Source organism: Rattus norvegicus, chromosome 10 (genome assembly GCF_036323735.1).
Source record: "Rattus norvegicus strain BN/NHsdMcwi chromosome 10, GRCr8, whole genome shotgun sequence".
In the NCBI taxonomy this organism is placed as follows: Eukaryota; Metazoa; Chordata; class Mammalia; order Rodentia; family Muridae; genus Rattus; species Rattus norvegicus.
The window spans coordinates 103,846,708-103,864,967 of record NC_086028.1 but is presented as its reverse complement, the minus strand read 5'-3'; the positions used below and the strand labels follow the sequence as shown (position 1 = coordinate 103,864,967).

Here is an 18,260-nt window from a genome sequence, read left to right as displayed (position 1 = left end):
AGATCTTGTGCGGCAGACCTGTGGTGACAGCCAGAACCCTGGTCTTGCTCCTGATTTGGGGGGACTCTGAGCGCAGGGAATGGCCTTCAGGAAATGAACCTGGTCCTGCCTTCACTCTGACAGTGAAGCATCTTCCAGAAGATGCCACAAGAGGGAGAAATTGACTGATAGAAGAGGAGGCTCAGGGGTGCAGGAAGTAAACAGAAATTGAATGTGGCACGGGCAGCTGAAATTTTAATTTGATGAAAATTAAAATTTTAATTAAATAAAATTTAATGTGTTGGGATTGGTCTCAATTTCATGTGTTGGAATGGGTCCCCAGTATCACAGTGTTACGGAGCAGTAAGAAGGTCCCGGGCGGATTCAGATGTCAGGCTGAGAGTCCAGCCTCCACATTGGTGAGATGAAATACACCTCTCTACATTATAAGAATTAAGAATATCACTGTTACTATGTGTATACATGATATAGGGGGGTGGCTTATGTATCACAGCAAGTGGGCTCAGCAGTCTGCCTCATGGAATCCCTTCTCCCATCTTTATGTGGGTCAAGGGCTCTCAAACTCAGGAGGTGCAGCTTATGGGGCAGATGTTTTTGCCTGCTGAGACATTTTACTGACCCAAACCTCTGTTGGTTACCATTTGGCCAGCCTGCGGCATTTTGTTACAGTAGCAGAAAACAGAAAGAACTGGGAGAGGGATGGGAAGGCCGGCCGGTGGCATTTCGTTACAGTAGCAGAAAACAGAAAGAACAGGGGTAGGGTTGGGGAGAGGAAGTCACGGACAGGTGAGAATCCTGAGGCAAAGTGCCCAGTATGTTCAGAATCTTCTGATTGGTTCAGAGAAGCAAACATGTATGAAAACCACACCAATTCCAAGTGAGGGCTATGAGCTCCTAAAACAGATTATCCCTCTAGAGGAAGGAGAGTCCACATCGTTTAAAAATATGGCTATGGTAGGTCAACCACATCATGTTCCAGCGGACAGCCCTGCCTCCTGGGATATGGGCACCACAGCCTGGACTTTGTACAAAGAACATGAAATCGGAAGGGAGGAAGAGTGGCTCTAGGAAAAATTAAGAGAAGTAGGCAGTGAATGTGTTCAAAATGCATTGCATGGAATTCTTGAAAATTGATATTAAATATAAAGTATGTATGTAAAATGGTTCGGTCTGGAAGAGTAGAAGGTTTTAAGAAAGTAGATGTAAGCCCCAGGTAGTCGTCATTCAAGAGTAAAACTCTGTGGAGGACTCTGTGTCCTGAGAAGGTGAGTACCTTCTGCTGTCTGCAGCCTCAGAGCCCAGACTTCCCCGTCGCTGAACAGTGGGCAGCACCAGTCACCTGACCCTCTACCTAAGTAGCTGGGAGAACGTTCTAGAAGTTCCAGGTATCTTGTGGACACTCCGAAGGTTCTATGGCAGTTGGAGCCTCTGGAGGAGCAGAGCCATTTCCTTTGGTCACTGGGAAAGGGCTCACTCACTCTTGACAGAAGCACACACTGGTCCGGTGAGCCACTGTGAACCAGCTTAGGGTATTGGGGAAGAGCTGAGGGGTCTTAGCACACAGGGTAGGAAGGAGCCCAGGTTCTGGCCCACAATGGACTCCTGACTTCCCAAGCACTGTCCCTGATCTGTGCTTGGAGCTGGCTTCCACAGCCCCACCCCTTCCTCACTGGCGCTTCCAGGTATCCTCCCCGTAGCTGCCCTTGAGCCAGCCCAGCCCCAAGCCTGACAGTCTGAGGGGCTGGTGGACCCGAGAAGCACTTCATGGGACAGTTTTGTAAACTGCCATCTCCTGGCCGCACACCAGGAAATGGTGCCACTGTAAACCAGAGGGTGTTTCTTTCGACCTCAGTAGTACCATAGACTTAGTAAGACTTGGAGGAGGCCCCCCTTTAAACACTCTCATTCCAGTGCCTACACTTAGTAATGACCTGGGTCTGGGAAGGGTTAGCTCAGCAGTAGCACCCAACAGACATCACTGCATGGCTCCTCCCTCATGATGGAGGTGCCACATTAACTCCCCTAATCCAGAGATGGGCCCAGACTAGACAGGTTTGGCTCAGGAACCGCTCTGAGTTTCTCTCTCCCCCTCCCCCTCCCCCTCCCCGCCTTTCCTCTCTTTGTATAGGGATCTTGTAACCTGCCACAGAGAAGCCCTAGGCTCTAGGGAAGCCTTGGGTCCCTGAACACCACACAGAGCACCTTCAGATGGGGATGGGGCTGAGCCCCAGTTCTGGTGTGGGATGGTGACTTTGAGGACCCGGGTGTGGTAACATCTTAAAAGCTTTGAGCCTTGGCTTTAATCCGAGCCAAAGATTAGGATCTGAGTGCTTCCAAGGTGGCCTATAAAAACTGACATCGGCAGTGGCCAGTTCTGGAACAGGCTGAAAACCACCCACAGGGCCCAGAGGAGCCCAGGTTTTGTGTCTGTGCAGATGCCAGGGCTCGATCCCAGGTTATCCTTGGTTTCTTCTCAGCTGCTCCCATCGCCCCATCCCCCATTCCCATCCCCCTTTCCCTGCCCCACCCCCACACAGATACAGTCATTTCCTCTTCTCTTTTCCCTGTGTCCATTTCTTTTTTTTTTCTTTTTTCTTTTTTTTTTCTTTTCTTTTTTTTTTTTTCGGAGCTGGGGACCGAACCCAGGGCCTTGCGGTTGCTAGGCAAGCACTCTACCACTGAGCTAAATCCCCAACCCCCCTGTGTCCATTTCTTATCTTTCCCAGCGTACTCAATTTTATGGTCATAATTACACCGGGGTACCCGGTTAACCTGATGACCCTGCACCAGGATAGGAAAAGGCACCCCTCCCTTGTCAGCAGCCCAACCACTGATAAAGACAGAAAGGCCCATGAACCCCTTACACCGGTGTGGTTAGGTTGGAGAGTCCATGTGGTTCTGAGAGCCCAGAAACCAGCTGGAACTTGCCTGTTCACTCCACAGAGGACCGCGGTGTAAGGAAAGGTGACAAGAATGCCAGACCCCAGAATTGATTACCTGGAGACAGTGTCTTCTGCTCTCCTCAAGTTCAAGCCAGACAAATGGAGCAAACTGGTCGGAGCCGAGGAGAACATGGCCCTGTTCACGGAATTCTTCGACAAAACTGAAAACCCTGTCCTGGTGATGACACTCAACCCTGCTGGTATAATAATTCCGTGCCTGGGTTTCCCAGAGTCCCTCAAGACCAAAGGAGTTTACTTCATCAGGACGAAGCCGGAGAACATCACCAAGGACAACTACAAGACCCGTCTCATCTACGGGGACATCAGTCCCACCCCCGTAGACCAGTTGATTGCAGTAGTGGAGGAGGTGTGTGTGCCTAGGCTGGCGGGGGCGGGGCTGGGCGGGAGTGGGGCGGGGCCTGGCGGGAGTGGGGCGGGGCCGGGCGGGAGTGGGGCGGGAACTGGAGAGCGGAAGCTTGAGAAGGACTCTGAAGAGCCCAAGGCTTTGCTGTTCCAAAGGGATGCATCTCCCAGGGGCCTCGCCTAAGAGCTGGTTGGAAATACTGGCAGACCCACTCGGGGTGGTGCGGCGGGAGTCTAACAGCATCGTCCCCTTCCCAGCATTAAAGTTGCCCTCTCTCCTCTGGCAGCAGTCTCTGCCGCCTTGCTCTATGTAGCCCCAGGTGTGGGCCATCCAAGGACCGGTTGACAGTTCCCCAATCTCTGAGACTTTGAGCTAGGAAGGGCCAATGGCACGGTCTTTTCTACTCCTCTATATATGCTGCTACCATACCTCATACTCACCCTCGGCAGTGCAACAGGTCGAGAATAGCCTCTGGTGGGCCACACTAGCAGGCTAGATTACATAAACCTCCCAGTCACCATAGAACAAGGACCGGGACTCTGCCCATGCTTATTCAAAGAGGAATATGAAGGGCCTGGAAGAAGAGAGTGGGAAGCCTGGCAGGCCACAGCCAATTCAGCTGCATCTCTAGTCCCAGATGCTCTTGAAGCTGGAAGCCCAAGGCCCAGGGGTCAGCTGGCCCTCTCCTGATACACCTCTGTCCTGAGCTTAGATGGCCACCTCTCCCAGTTCCCTCCCAGGATGGATTTTTGTGTCCTGATCTCTTCATACAAGGCCCCAAGCCCTACTGAATAGGGCTCAGCCTCCTGGCCTAAATGACCTCATTGCCTCTTTGAAGGCCATGTCGGCCTGAGGAGAGACGGCTCAGCGGACACAGGGCTTGCTGCACAAACAGAAGAGCATGGGTTCCCAGCTCCGACACGAACATGAAAATCTAGGTGTGCCTATGGCATCTTGTAACGACAGCCCTTTGGAGGTAGAGACACGAGGAGCCTGTTGACATGCTGGCCGTCTGGTCCAGTTGATGAATGTTTCAGATCCGGTGACAGGCTTTGCTCCAAAACACAAGGTAGAAGACACATTGACCTGTGACCTCTATGTAGGTTCATGTGTGCATCACACACACACACACACACAAAGGTACAGGTGGTGGAACTATACAGTGACATAACCGAGCCTACCTTAGCCCTTAAACTTCCTGCAAGGAGTGTGGCTCCTGTGCTGTGCTTGTGAGGTGTGGGGAGCTGGCGATAGCTGGCCATCACGGCTCCAGGAACTCCAGCTGCCTCACCTCCATCTTTCTCATGGTTAACGGGACTCAGCTCCTCAGAAGAGCAGAGCCCGGCAGAGTCACCGCCCTGTCTCCTTTCAGGTCCTCTACTCTCTGCTAAACCAGAATGAGAACATGGATGGCTGGCCCCGGGTGGTGTCAGAAGACATTGTCAAGCAGGTCCACAGGCTGAAGAACGAGATGTTCGTGATGGGAGGCAAGATCAAGGGGAAAACCCTGCTGCCTATCCCCGAGCACCTGGGGAGCCTGGACGGCACGCTGGAGTCCATGGAGAGGTGGGTGGCAGACGGAGGTGGGAGGGAGCCAAGCTAAATGCAGACGGATTCTATGCCCGACATTCACGAGGTGCTCATGTGTCGGCTGGCACCCGAGGGGGCACCAAATCCACAGCAGAGGACACAACACAGGGAAGTAGATCCTGGGAATCCAAACACCTAGCAGTATCTATGCCGGGGGTTTGGGGACCGCCCACGTCTTCCTCTCCATTTACACATGTGTGTAATTATCGCATGGCTCAAACAGTAATCCCACAGGCTGGCTCTGAGATGCCTCGTTAAGGGGCATGAGGGAGGGATGTTAGACAGGAAGGTGCGAGTCAAGGTAGAGAGGCCTGTGGCATCCAGAGCTGTGTCCATGAATTAGCACCCAACATTGTCCTGTGGTGTGGGTGGTGATGGTGGCAGTGGTGGTCGTGGGGTGGTGGTAGAGGTGGTGATGGTGGCGGTGATGGCAATGGTGGTGGTGGTGGAGGTGGTGATGGTGGTGGTGGTAATGATGGTGGTGATGGTGGTGGTGATGGTGGTGGTGGTGATGGTGGTGGTGGTGGTGATGGTGGTGGTGGTGGTGGTAGTGATGGTGGTAGTGATGGTTGTGGTGGTGGTGGTGATGATGGTGGTGGTGGTGATGGTGGTGGTGGTGGTGATGGTGGTGGTGGTGGTAGTGATGGTTGTGGTGGTGGTGGTGATGCTGGCAGTGATGATGGTGGTGGTGGAGGTGGTGATGGTGGTGGTGGTGGTGATGGTGGTGGTGATGGTTGTGGTGGTGGTGGTGATGGTGGTGGTGATGGTGGTGGTGGTGGTGATGGTGGTGGTGGTGGTAGTGATGGTTGTGGTGGTGGTGGTGATGCTGGCAGTGATGATGGTGGTGGTGGAGGTGGTGATGGTGGTGGTGGTGGTGATGGTGGTGGTGATGGTTGTGGTGGTGGTGGTGATGGTGGTGGTGATGGTGGTGATGGTGGTGGCATCAGTGGCAGCAGCAGTGGCTGAGGTGGCTCAGAGTTTGTCACTTGTAGGCTGCTGGTGTGGGGCAGGGGGTAGGTGGATTTCCTGAGTGGCTAGGGAATCCATGTGTGTGTGTGTGTGTGTGTGTGTGTGTGTGTGTGGTGTGTGTGTGGTGTGTGGTGTGTGTGTGTGGTGTGTGGTGTGTGTGTGCGTGTTATGTGTGGTGTGTGTGTGTGTGTGGTGTGTGGTGTGTGTTATGTGTGGTGTGTGTGTGTGTCTGTGTGTGTGTTATGTGTGGTGTGTGTGTGTGTGGTGTGTGGTGTGTTATGTGTGGTGTGTGTGTGTGTTATGTGTGGTGTGTGTGTGTGTTATGTGTGGTGTGTGTGTGTGTGGTGTGTGTGTGTGTGTGTGTGTGTGTGTGTGTGTGTGTGTGGCCACAGGAGCCTCATCCTGACCTCACCCTCAACAGGATCCCCTCCTCCCTGGACAATTCGCTCCTACACTCCATCGAGACCATCATCATAGATTGGTCCCATCAAATCCGGGATGTGCTGAGCAAGGATTCGGCTCAGGCCCTGCTGGATGGCCTGCATCCTCTGCCCCGTGTGGAATTTGAGTTCTGGGACGCCCGGCTCATGAACCTGCAGTGCATCCACGAGCAGGTAGGGCCCCCACTCTACCCCGCAGTTGAATCCTCGCTGGCCCACTCCGGCACTGGTCAGCCCAGTGTTGCCCTCCCGTGGATGGGGCCCCGAGATACATTCCTCAGCCCTGGCAGCCCCAGGTCGGGCTCCCTCGCCTGAGGGTTAGACTGAGGGTTGTGGTTCTTTGGCCCTCAGCTAAACAGGCCCAAGGTGAACAAGATAGTTGAGATCCTGGAAAAGGCCAAAAGCTGCTACTGGCCAGCCCTACAGAACGTCTACATGAATGTCACCCAAGGTGAGCCAGACACCATCCACGAAGCTGTGGGGAGGGCTGTGTGGACTGCCTGTCACTTACCCCAGGGAGTTATGTCACCCATGAGCAGTCCCTCAGCCCCTTCCTGGGATGACCCTGAAAGCCCTACAGCCCCCCCCCATTTCTCAGTGAGCCCCCCCTTCAGCACCGACCCTTGTCCCTTTATGCCAGGGCTAAAGGAAGCCAATGACATTGTCCTGTATCTGAAGCCTCTGCGTATCCTGTTGGAGGAGATGGAGCAGGCAGACTTCACAGTGGTGTGTGGAGAAGGGAAAGCCAACTGGCTGGGGTGGGAGAGGCAGGCACAAGGGATTGTAGAGCCCTTGGTTTCCTTTCAGCACAGACGCCCCCACCCCTACCCCCACCCCCGGAATCCTTTTCTGGAGGCCCAGGGCTAGCTATGGGAAGAGGTGAGTGGGGGACACTGTAATGGAAGCCAGCCCCCTTCAGCAATCTGGGCCGTCTACCCCAGCTCCCCAGTTTCATCGTCAAGGTGCTAAGCACGATCTGTTTCATCTGGGCCACCTCCGAGCACTACAACACACCCTCCAGGGTCATCGTCATCCTTCGGGAGTTCAGCAACCAGATCATCGAGATGGTGACGCATAGCCCCAGCCTGGTCTTCTACCCCATTCTCCACTCCTCCACTCCCCTTATGTCTGGGCCTTCTCAGGCCTTAACCTGGAGCCAAGCCTGGAGTGGCTGGCAAAGTCTTTTCCCAGGGTGCCTTGCTAGCCAGGAGCAAGGAGTAAGGAAGGGGAGGAGGACAGTTGCCCTGAGAACCCCAAAACCCCAGCACTCAGCCAGGTACTCTATGGGGCACTGTATCCAGCTGCCTTCTACCACCCTCAACCCACACTTTCCTTTCCCTTCTTTTCCTCTTCTCAAAAGTACTGTGGACACAGTCACCAGCACATGCTGAAGGACCTTACCCCAAGCCTCCAAAGCATGTTAAAATCATGCTGGTAGCCTACCCATAGGACCAAGAGAAACACCGCATGTCTCCCATGTCTGGTGACTCCTAATCCACGGTAGCCTGGACAGGAGAGGAACCTCGGGAGGACACTGTGCTGGGATCCTGCCTGGGCTGGTTGTGGATGTCTTAGGATGCCTGTCTTTTCCTCTGTCTAGACTAGAACCTACCTGAGCCCAGAGGAGGTGCTGAAGGGCTTGCAGGGTGAGATAGAGGAGGTCCTTGGCGGCATCTCCCAGTCGGTGGGCGTCCTCAAGGAGCTCTTCCACGCCTACGACTTCTGCTGCGCAAACATGAAGCTCTTCTTTAAGGTACCCGCAGACCCGTGGAGCCTCGGTCTCGGCAAGCTGGGCCGTGTCAGGGCCACCCCTGACATGTGGGCAGGTGGACTAGCATAAGCAAGTATGGCCTCCTCTGCCTCATCCTCCTCTCATCCACTCCCTTCTAAAAGGACAGGCCGCCCGTGCCGTGGGAATTCCCTTCATCCCTCGCCTTCTCCCGCATGAATGCCTTCTTCCACCGCGTGCAGACCATTGAGGTAAAATTTGAATCCCGTTCCTTTTCGCTTCCAAGTCCTTCAGAAGAGGCTCCTGGGGAAGAGGCTCCTGGGGCTTCTGGGCTCAGTGGTATCGACTGCCAGCATACATGGGACCTAATCACTGGGAGAAAAAAAAAATCCACAATCGTCTCCTAGTTAAAAAAAAAAAACAAAACCCTAAGTACATGATAAATTCTGCCCTTGAGGCTCCCTCTGTGATTAAACCTGGCAGCTGCTTCTCCCTCAACTCCAGTCTTGTCACCAGACAATACAGTGACCATTGTCGGCAAGCCAGCACCCAAAGGCAGAGTTAGTGCCCAAAGTCAGCACAACGGGAGACTTTGGACATGTGTGGGCATTGTGTGTGTGACCATCGTGTGTGTGAGTGTTGTGTGTATGAGCATCATGTGTGTGAGCATTGTGTGAGCATTGTGTGTATGATTGTGTAAGCATCGTGTGTGTGTGAGCTGAGCATTGTGTGTATGAGCATCATGTGTGTGAGCATTGTGTGTGTGAGCATTGTGTGAGCATCATGTGTATGTATGAGCATTGTGTGCGTGTGTGTGTGGGGGGGTGGGTGTGGGTGTGAGTGTTGAGTGTGGGAGCATCTTGTGTGTGTGTTGTGGGTGTTGTGTGTGTGTTGTGTGTGTGTGTGCACACGCATCCCATGTCAGGTGAAAATCCAAGAAGACATCAAGATGGTGGAGGGGCGGTGGAGGGCTCCAGCTGGGCAAGACAACGGTCCTTGGTGTAATGTTCATGTGTGCATGGTGAGCACATGTGTGTGAGCACTCCTGTGCCAGGGTACAGACCAGAAGAAGACATCGATGACCTGCTCTATCTACCATGATCTGCCTTATCCACTTGAGGCAGGATCTCTCCCAACTTGGAGGAAGGTTGACGGCCAGGGAGGTCGAGCCAGCCTCCATCTCTAGCCTCACAGTGTTTGGGTTTCAAACATGTGAGACCTCACCAGATGTTTTTATGCCTAAGAGCATTTTGCCTGCATGTATGTGTATGCACCATATACGCCAGGTGCTCACGAAGCCATAAGAGGACATCAGATCCCCCAGAACAGGCATTAATGATGGCTCTGAGCTGCTATGTGGGTGCTGGAAACCAAACCCAGGTCTATTGTAAAGGCCAATAAGCATTCCTAACCCCAGAGCCATCATCTCTCGTGTGCCCTTACACACATGCCCAGATTTGTATGTAGCTGCTGGGGGTTTGAACTCAAGTCCTCAGGTTTGTGCGTCAGGCACATCCAGCAGCCGAGCCCTCTCCTCGCCCAACCCCCATCTTCCTTTTATGGCTTAGAATCTTTTGCACGAGGTGACTGGTTTTTAACTTCACATGGGAGGCCCTCAACACATTAAAACGAGGACAAGCAGGGGCTGAGACTCAGCCGATGGGGTGCTTACCTCTCGCAGGTGCAGAGCCCCGAGTCTCACCTCTCCAGCAACACTGAGCAGAGTGGCACACTCCCCAGCATGTGGGAAGCAGAGGCAGGGGGACAAGGAGTTCAAGGTGGACTCATCGATTAACACATAGTGGTCAACAGATAGAACATCAACCATTTAGTGAGTTTGAGGCCAGCTTGAGCCAAGACCCTGACTCGAGAGGGTGACAGGAGGAGGGAGGAAGAAGTAATACATCATGCTCATTGTCCTCACGGTTGGGGACCCTGTTGGGGGAACAGGGATATCACACATGCCAGTATCAGTTGAGGGGATGAGAGTCAAGCCCATAACTTTGGAGTGTGTGTGTCGGGGAAGGAGCACCACACAGAGCACCTCCCACTCAGATGGGGCTGGGGCTGAGCCCCACTTCTGGTGTGGGATGGTGACTTTGAGGACCCAGGTGTGGTAACATCTTAAAAGCTTTGAGTCTTGGCTTCATCCGAGCCAAAGATTACCATGGACCAACAGACGGGCAGGGCTAGGCAGTAGAGTTCCTCGTGGATGTTCCCCAAAACCAGGTGCCAGTGTCCACCATGGAACGGGATTCTCTCAGTATGGACTGCTCTCCAAGGGACAGAGGACCTGAGTCTCAGCCAGAACATGAGAGACCCTGGGACCTCTCTAGCACCTTCCAAACCTGAGGGGGTGGAGGTCAGAGCATCTAGAGGGGCTCTTTGGCCAGCGTGGGGCCTGGCTTCGTTCTCTCTGCCTCCTTCACCCTCCACCCTCCACCCTCCAAGCTCCCACTGTGGATGTGATTCCTTAAGGAGCCGCCCCTCCCCTCATCCTTTTGCTCCTTGTTCTAGAGGTGGCTGTGTAGCACACGGGCACCGAAGAACACAGCCACTCATGGCCCTCACATGCCTCGTGTGCACCCCGCAGTGGCATCCCCGAGTGTGCCGCTCGAGGGCTCTCTCCGGACCCTTGACTTCATCCCTGGACATGAATGGGCTAAGCTGATGATTCTTGCCCCTCCCCTCCCCGTGCTAGGACCTTTACAAAACGGCCATTGAGTTCCTGAAGCTGGAGAAGATTGAGCTGGGAGGCGTGCGGGGCAACATCCTGGGGAACCTGGTGACCCAGATCTACGACGAGGTCTTCGAACTGGTGAAGGTCTTTGCTGAGTGCAAATATGACCCTCTGGACCCCGGAGACTCGGTAAGTCTGGGCAGGGACCGACACCGGCCCAGGGAGTGGGGTGACAGTGGGCGCGGGGTGAGTGGCCGGTCATCCCCTGGGACTTAAGAACTTTAATAGGTTGTCACTGAAAGTGTATAAGCTCCAGTCCCCATGCTGATGCGTGGACAGGATCTGGGTTCAGGGATGGGGAGATGGCAGTGTCGGGGATCCCAACCCCAGATCCACAATCCACCGCTGAGCTGTGCAGCCAGCCCCGTCTCCACTTGGCTTAACCCCCGAGGCCTCCCAGCCTGGTGATGGTTTACTGTAGCTACCTTCTCTACCTCCTCTCCCGTCAGAGCTTTGACGATGACTACAATGACTTTGAGACTAAGATCCAAGACCTGGACAGGAGGCTGGCCACCATCTTCTGCCAAGCCTTTGACGACTGCAATTGCATTGAGTCGTCCGCAAAGGTAGGCGGGCACCGTCCGTCACTGCAGAGCCAGCTCCCTGACCATATATCAGGTCAGTAGGGAACAACCCCTAGTGAAGGCAGTCAGAGGGCACCCCGGGGCAATGGACACCCTTCCATTGTCAGAGCTGGGTTTCCTGACCTCCACTAGAGGCTCAGGAAGGATCCAGGCACCAGATCCCCAAGCTCTCTCTCCAGCAGAGCCGGGGTGCAACCTCTGTTTCTATAGTGGAAATGTAGGGACATTGGGAGCCCTCCGGATGCAGCTGCAGTGATGGATGACATCTGGGATTGTTTAGCTTGGGACTTGAGGTGAAGTCGCAGTGTATGCAAATCATATGCAAATTAATGTCCAGTCTCCTCAACCACCATTTAAGAGTTTTGTTAAAGCAGGAAGGGAGCTTCATCTGGTGTTGCAGGGCAAGGGGAGATACTCTATCTTCCCCATTCCCCACTGCCACAGGTTCCGCTCCCAAGTCAGCCCAAGCAAGTGGCAGCCACAGTCAGGGAACAGGTGTGGCCAGTGGCCAGACATGACTAAATACAGCACAGGTCCCTGGAAGGGTCTGGATGAAACATCTAGCTGTGAGCCTCGCTAACTCTTCAGGCATCTCTATCCACAACATTCCCTCACACACACACCTCAGCAGGAGTTCACTGTCAGGTTGATAACCAAGGTTAATGGTCACATGCACCTCAGGGGAGACTCAGAAATCAAACCAGAGGAGTATCTGGTCCACTGACCAAGGCGTGAAGAGACCACCACACACACGTCCAGGCTCTCGGGCTCCACTCAGGAGCGCTCAAGGGATGCACTGGAGGGAGCTGAGCCACCTACCTTCATGAGGAGTGCCCATGTATCTTGGGCTCTTTTCCCGTGAGAGGCAAGTGGGCCATTGAGCACTGGAGCCCAGAGTGATAACATTAGCCTATCCCAGGTCTTCTCCCTCACGGCTTTCCAAAAGTCTCCCTTAGTCACTTTCCAAATCCTCACCTTATGACAGGACCTGCTAAGTTAGAGAAACTTAGGGCAGGCTGACCCTTGGGAATGTCCTCCAGCCATCTCTCTGTGACAAGCGAAACTATCCAGATGCTAGGTCTCCCTGTCATCAACACGTCACACGGTACCTGAAAAGTTTCAGAGTATTGCTCATGTGACCTCCTCCTTGCAGAAGATAAAAGTTAGAGTTTCCTTCCCTAGATCCAGAAGTAAAAAAAAAAAAAAAAAAAAAAAAAAAAAAGTCTGTAAGAAAAGAAAGGGAGAGAAACTGGAGAAGAGCAGAGATAAGGGATAAGAGAGGGTCCTAAACTTACTTCCCAACTGTCACATGTCAGTCTCTTAAAGGAAGCAGGGTTGGTGCCTGCCGCCCCTCTGTGTGCGTCCCCTGCAGAAACATACCACTCCTCTCTGCTTTTAGGCAGACTGAAATTTCCCTTCCCTTCCTCAAGGTCATGTTGTAGACTTTTTTTAAAAAAAAAAATTTATATATTTATTATATATAAGTACATTGTCGCTGTCCTCAGACACACCAGAAGAGGGCATCAGATCCCATTATAGATGGTTGTGAGCCAGCATGCACATATGTGTGCGTATGTGTGTGTGTGCACGGTGCACACACTCGCATGCACGTTTGCCAAGTACCTTGCCCAGTTAGCCACCTTCACACCCTGAGGGCATTATGAGCACAGCCATTCCCCTCTGGTTGTCAGAGGCCCCCCAGACCTGGATGTAGCCTGGGGCCATTTGCCCATGGCTGAGTCAGGAACTGCTCACAGCCCCTCTTTTCTATGGTCTGGAATAAATTCTGACTTAGCTCTGGACTTAGCTCTCTCTGCCCGTTTTTGAGTTGGTGCCTGCACATAAGGCAGCATGAGATCACAAAAGCCACACAGAGAAAGACTCCAGCAGAGTTTCCGTTTCAACAAGACTCAAGTCTCCTCAATCCTGAAGTTTGTCCACACTCATTACCCCCAAATCACCCCATGCTGGGGCCAGTGCCGGGGATAGGTCTAGAAGCCGCAGGGACCCTGGCTACAGCACGTCTCCTCTCCGTGTTCCCACAGCTCCTGTACATGTGCGGGGGCCTCCTGGAACGACCCCTGATTCTTGTGGAGGTGGTACCCAGGTACTCGGTCATGCTGGAGATGTTCAACACTGAGCTGGACAACGCCAAGCTCATGTACGATGCCCAGATGGCGGCCTCCGAAGACGGCCAGATACCGCCCATCCACAAAAACATGCCCCCTGTGGCCGGGCAGCTCAAGTGGAGCCTGGAGCTGCAGGAGAGGCTGGAGGTGTCCATGAAGTACTTGAAGCACATCGACCACCCGTGAGTCCCAGGCCAGGCTGGGAAGGGCCCAGGTAGCCCATGCATCCTTGGCTGCAGGGAAGGAGCTGGTTCCACATGTGTCTCCCTTCTCCTAGCCTCATGGAAATAGTCCAAGTCCGTCTGATTGGGAGCAAAGAGGCTATCCACCATGCTCACTAGAGTAAAGGAGTCACTGGGCAGGGTTTCCTCTGTGGAGGGGGAGGGCACTCCGCAGCAAACTCAGGGACACCGCGGGCATGCACAGATAGAGGATGCTGCTGGGAAAGTAGGCAGTCTGTGGGAGCCAGGGGTCATGCTGGCTTTACTGTATTCTAGTCAGACGGCCCCAAGTTGGAAAGGAAGCTGTGAGTTCCAAACAGGGCTATGGTTAGTTGGGGTCAATGCAGTGTGTCCTCCTGGGGCCTTTGCCTCAGCTCACAGGCTGTACTGGCAGGCTAAGAACTCGGATACCATATTTTCCACATGTGGCCCAGCTGTCACATGATAGCATACTCGCTCTGGCATCCTGGAAGGAAAGGTAGCTGAGCACCCTGAGGGCTGGCAGCAGCCGGTGGTAGCATTAAAAAAGACCTAGAAGGTGATGTCAGGGTGAAGCCTGACACCCCATTGCTCCCCCCCCAACACTCTGACCCAGGGTCATGTCCAGTGTGGAGGCTAAGCTGGTCTACGACAAGTACGACGAGATGATAGGGTTGCTGAAAGGCTACCGGGAGAAGAAATACCAGCAGTGGGTGGAGGGCGTGGACCAGGACTGCCACTTCAACCTGGGGCAGCCACTCATCCAGCGCGACCCCTTCTCCAGCCTCATCCAAGTCAACTTTAGCAAAGCGGTGTGTCCCGGGTTGGGATGGGGGTGGGGACGGGGGGGTGTGGGCTTAGATGGAGTGGGAAAGCCCTGGCTCACCACAGTGCGGGCTGACTCTACGACTCTACCACCAACACTGAGCATTTACGGAGGTTGCTCTGTGTACATGTGTGTGCGTGTGTGTGTGCATACTAAGCATGTGTGTGTATGTGTGCTCACATGTATGAGTGCATGTGTGTGCACATGTGTTTGTGCACACATGTGCATGTGTGTATTCGAGTGTGTGTGTGTCCTCGCATGTGTGTGTATTTGTGCATGTGTGTGCATGTATGTGCACATATGTGTGTACGAGCGTGTGTGTGTGTGTATACATGCGTGTTATAGGCACCTACAGGTTTGTTGAGTATTTTTAAGTGGTTAAAGTATAGGTGAGATGGTAGCATGCTTGAAACATCTTCAAGGCTGGAGTATAGCTGGAGTCCTTGTCAGCTGCCCAAGAGGCCCTTTGGTCTATGATCCCGACGGGGAAAAGGATGGACTTTAAGACAGTCTTTATTTTTATTGATTCGATCTGACCAAACCCAGGTCCTCACACATACTAGGCACACACTCTACCACTGAGCTACATACCCAGACCTTTTACTTTATTTTGAGACACGGAGTCCTTGGCTTTCAGTTCATCCTCTTGTGACTCCCCACTGCCTCAGATTTCTGAGTCGCTGGGGTTGTAGGTTTCTGCTGCCTTTCTTGGAAATCTGACTGCATTTCCCATGATCCCAAGAGAAAACATAAGTTGTAGATTAAAGTCTCTGCATGGCCCAGAGGGAAGGGCCAGGTAGCCAGATTAGAACATTCCAGGGATAAACCCAGATAGTTTGGATGTATACGTACGATGGATGCCAAGTGAGTGCTCTGCCTTGAGTGATCCTGTCCCATCTGGACGGGGACAGTGATGCCAGGAAGGCAGGGAAGGGTCCTCAGGATGGCTTCTTAAAACCTTTCCTTTTCTCAGAATCCATTCCTCCCTTGGGAACATACAGGCTGGTCATTGCTGTGTGTGTGCCTGGCACACCCTGCTGAGGCCAGTCCAGTCTCCGTCCTGCCCTCCTGGTTAAAGGGCAGAGGGTAGAGAGGATAGAGAGAGATGACAACCATCTGGTACAGGCAAAGAGGTGATGTCAGGTGCCCCAGGCAAAAGAATGAGGAGGGAGTCACCAGGGGGCTGGAGGAACAGGGCCAACCCCTGCAGGTGTGCACTGAGGCCTTGATGAGAATAGCTTTGGGGACAGCAGTGGTGGCTGCCACGTCAATCCCCTGGGTCGGACAAAGTGTGAAGGAAGAGTGAAGAGGAGGAGAGAGGGGAAGGTCCTAAGGTAACCTCTCAAGGGTCCGGGGCAGAGATAAGAGAAGGATGACTTCATCTGCCCATGATGATGATGTCATGCTTTCCCTGGCTTGGATCCATCTTGTAGGGTGAAGCCAATGGGAGGCTGCCAGGAAGAGAGAAGGAAGAACAAGGGGGGGGGATCCTAAGAAAACCTCTCAAGGGCCCAGGGCAGAGATAAGAAAAAGATGACCTCATTGGCCCATGATGATGATGTCACGCTTTCCCTGGCTCAGATCCCTCTCATAGGGTGAAGCCACCAGAAGCCTGTGTCCCACCCACCTGCCCTGAAGCTCCTTGGCTGTGAGAAGCCAGGGGCAGCGGGGGCCCATGGTTGAGGTCACCTCCTGATGGGTTCCCTGCTCTTTCCTGGCCCTTTAGTTGGTGGCAGTCCTGAGAGAAGTGAAGTATTTGAACTTCCAGCAGCAGAAAGAGATTCCAAGCAGTGCGGAGAAGCTCTTCTCGGAGAATGAAATCTTCCGGAAGTTCGTGGGCAACCTAGAGCTCATCGTTGGCTGGTACAACGAGGTGAGCTGGTGCTGGCTTGGGCAGGGACACTTGCGTCTCCAAACGTGCCTCAAGCTGCCCTTGACCAACCATGCTTTGGAGGCTGGGAGCTGGTAATGGCTCAAAGCGCCGCCACTGGAAGCACCATGTTTGCAAGGCTCTGGATAGCGCTGCACGATTCTGTGTAAAGGCTTGGGAGATTTCCCCCAAGCTGTGGTATAATACTGACATCACTTCACATCACTTCCATTACTCTGTGAAAGTCAGGGAGGGGTACCTTCTGGAATCCAGATGGGAAGGGCAAGTCGCCCAGCTGGTGCTGGGGAAGAGACAACCACCCTCACCCCAAGAATCCCTCGACTCTCTCGGCCCCTCTGACCTGGGGGCCTGACACGGCCATCACATACTGAATAGAGTCCCAGGCATTGAGCAGCCCCGAGGACAATCTGCCCCTGGCAGCAGAAACAGCCTCTAAGTCAACCGTAGGCATGGGGCATTGCGGGCAACTCATGTGGCTGCCCCACTCTCAGTTTCGACCCATAGGCGGGGAAAGGCGGTGTAAGAGTTTGGCTGTCTAGGGTGCCATTAGATGGTGTGACACCATCAGGAGGGGAACCTTATGGAAGGGAGTTAGGATACCGGTGACACAGAAGACAGTACTGGGCCCCACCCCCTCCCTCTTTGGTTCTCTGATCACCACAAAGTGACCTCTGCTTCACATTCCTACCCACACAACATCTGCCTCACCACAGGCCCCAAATACACACACACACACACACACACACACACACACACACACACACACACACACACACCAATGTCAGAATGAGACTTTGGAAGTCTTGAGCTAAAGCTCTCAAGTTGGTTCTCTTAGGTATTTTATGTCTGGAACAAGCAATCCCAGGTACCAACATCCCCCAGACATAGACAGTGGGCCAGGCCAGGTGCTGATAGGCTCACCACCGCCACCACCCATGACCCAGCGCCATACTCCAATCAGCCCAGGACACCACAGACCTATGCCTTCCAGTTCTCGAGGTCAGAAGTGCATAGTCTGTTCACTGCAAAGGTCAAGGTGCTGGCTGAGGGGCAGGGATGCTGTGGGATAGGATTCATTTACTGCACCTCTATAACTTCTAAAGGCCACTGTTGTCCTCAGCTAATGGCTCAGGTGTCAGTCAAGGCTCTCTGGGGAAGTCAGGAAGAGAGGGTGACCTACAAGAACACTAATTACAAGGAATTGACTTGCACAGTTATGGAGAAAGGAAGGCCCACAGTGCACCTCTTGCAAGCTGATGATCCAGGAAGGCAATGTGCTGTAATTTAGACAGCCCAAACCCTGAGAACCGGAGGGATCTGGCAGTGTAAATTCAAAAGCAATGCCAGGAGAGGAGACCAGATGCCCCAGGCAGTGAGCTGGGAAAAGGGAGTAAATTCCTCCCATTTCAACTTCTATTTCACTGATGAGACCCATCCACATTGGGAGGGCCCCACTGGGACCACCCGATTCTGCCCCTTGCTAAGTCCTGCCGGAGACAGCATGAAAGAGCAAAAAACCTGTGAAAAGTGGCAAGGCAGACAGACTGCCCATGTGGCACCAAGGACATTCTCGCCCCCACACTGGCCACACTCAGCATGTCAGTGCCACCCTAGATACAGCTGAAGGGAAGGCTTGGGGGGGTGCAGGCAGATGTCAGGGAAGGAAGGACGCAACAGCCTGGGGGAACCTCAGTTTGGGACCTCCCTCATGGGTGATGCAAAAGCCAAAAGTAAAGAGGGGAGCCCGGCTAGAAGTATCACACGCTCACCCACACACTCCAACCAGTAAAGACCCAACGGAGGCTGAGCTGTGCCTGAGACACAGTCTACAGAGTTTAGGGGAGAGCAGAGACACA

The 18,260-nt window shown here is 53.5% G+C and overlaps 1 protein-coding gene and 1 long non-coding RNA gene across 2 annotated transcripts in view; one reads left to right on the top strand and one right to left on the bottom strand.

Annotated features, from left to right (window-relative positions):
- Positions 1-255: 255 nt before the first annotated feature.
- On the bottom strand, positions 256-2,112 carry LOC134480725 (uncharacterized). The gene is made up of 2 exons (XR_010055484.1): positions 1,274-2,112; positions 256-418 (listed from the first exon to the last, which is right to left on the bottom strand). It is a non-coding gene; the product is annotated as an uncharacterized LOC134480725 (long non-coding RNA).
- Positions 2,113-2,958: 846 nt separating this feature from the next.
- The window catches only part of Dnah17 (dynein, axonemal, heavy chain 17), a 113,977-nt gene continuing 98,675 nt past the window's right edge, over positions 2,959-18,260 (top strand). Inside the window, exons 1-13 of the mRNA XM_039087512.2 lie at positions 2,959-3,309; positions 4,679-4,872; positions 6,287-6,479; positions 6,657-6,756; positions 6,946-7,031; positions 7,247-7,372; positions 7,906-8,058; positions 8,199-8,285; positions 10,736-10,903; positions 11,224-11,340; positions 13,404-13,669; positions 14,304-14,499; positions 16,240-16,386. Coding sequence (XP_038943440.1) covers positions 2,974-3,309; positions 4,679-4,872; positions 6,287-6,479; positions 6,657-6,756; positions 6,946-7,031; positions 7,247-7,372; positions 7,906-8,058; positions 8,199-8,285; positions 10,736-10,903; positions 11,224-11,340; positions 13,404-13,669; positions 14,304-14,499; positions 16,240-16,386 — 2,169 coding nt within the window. The 5' untranslated portion in view covers positions 2,959-2,973. The remainder of the gene's footprint in view (positions 3,310-4,678; positions 4,873-6,286; positions 6,480-6,656; positions 6,757-6,945; positions 7,032-7,246; positions 7,373-7,905; positions 8,059-8,198; positions 8,286-10,735; positions 10,904-11,223; positions 11,341-13,403; positions 13,670-14,303; positions 14,500-16,239; positions 16,387-18,260) is intronic.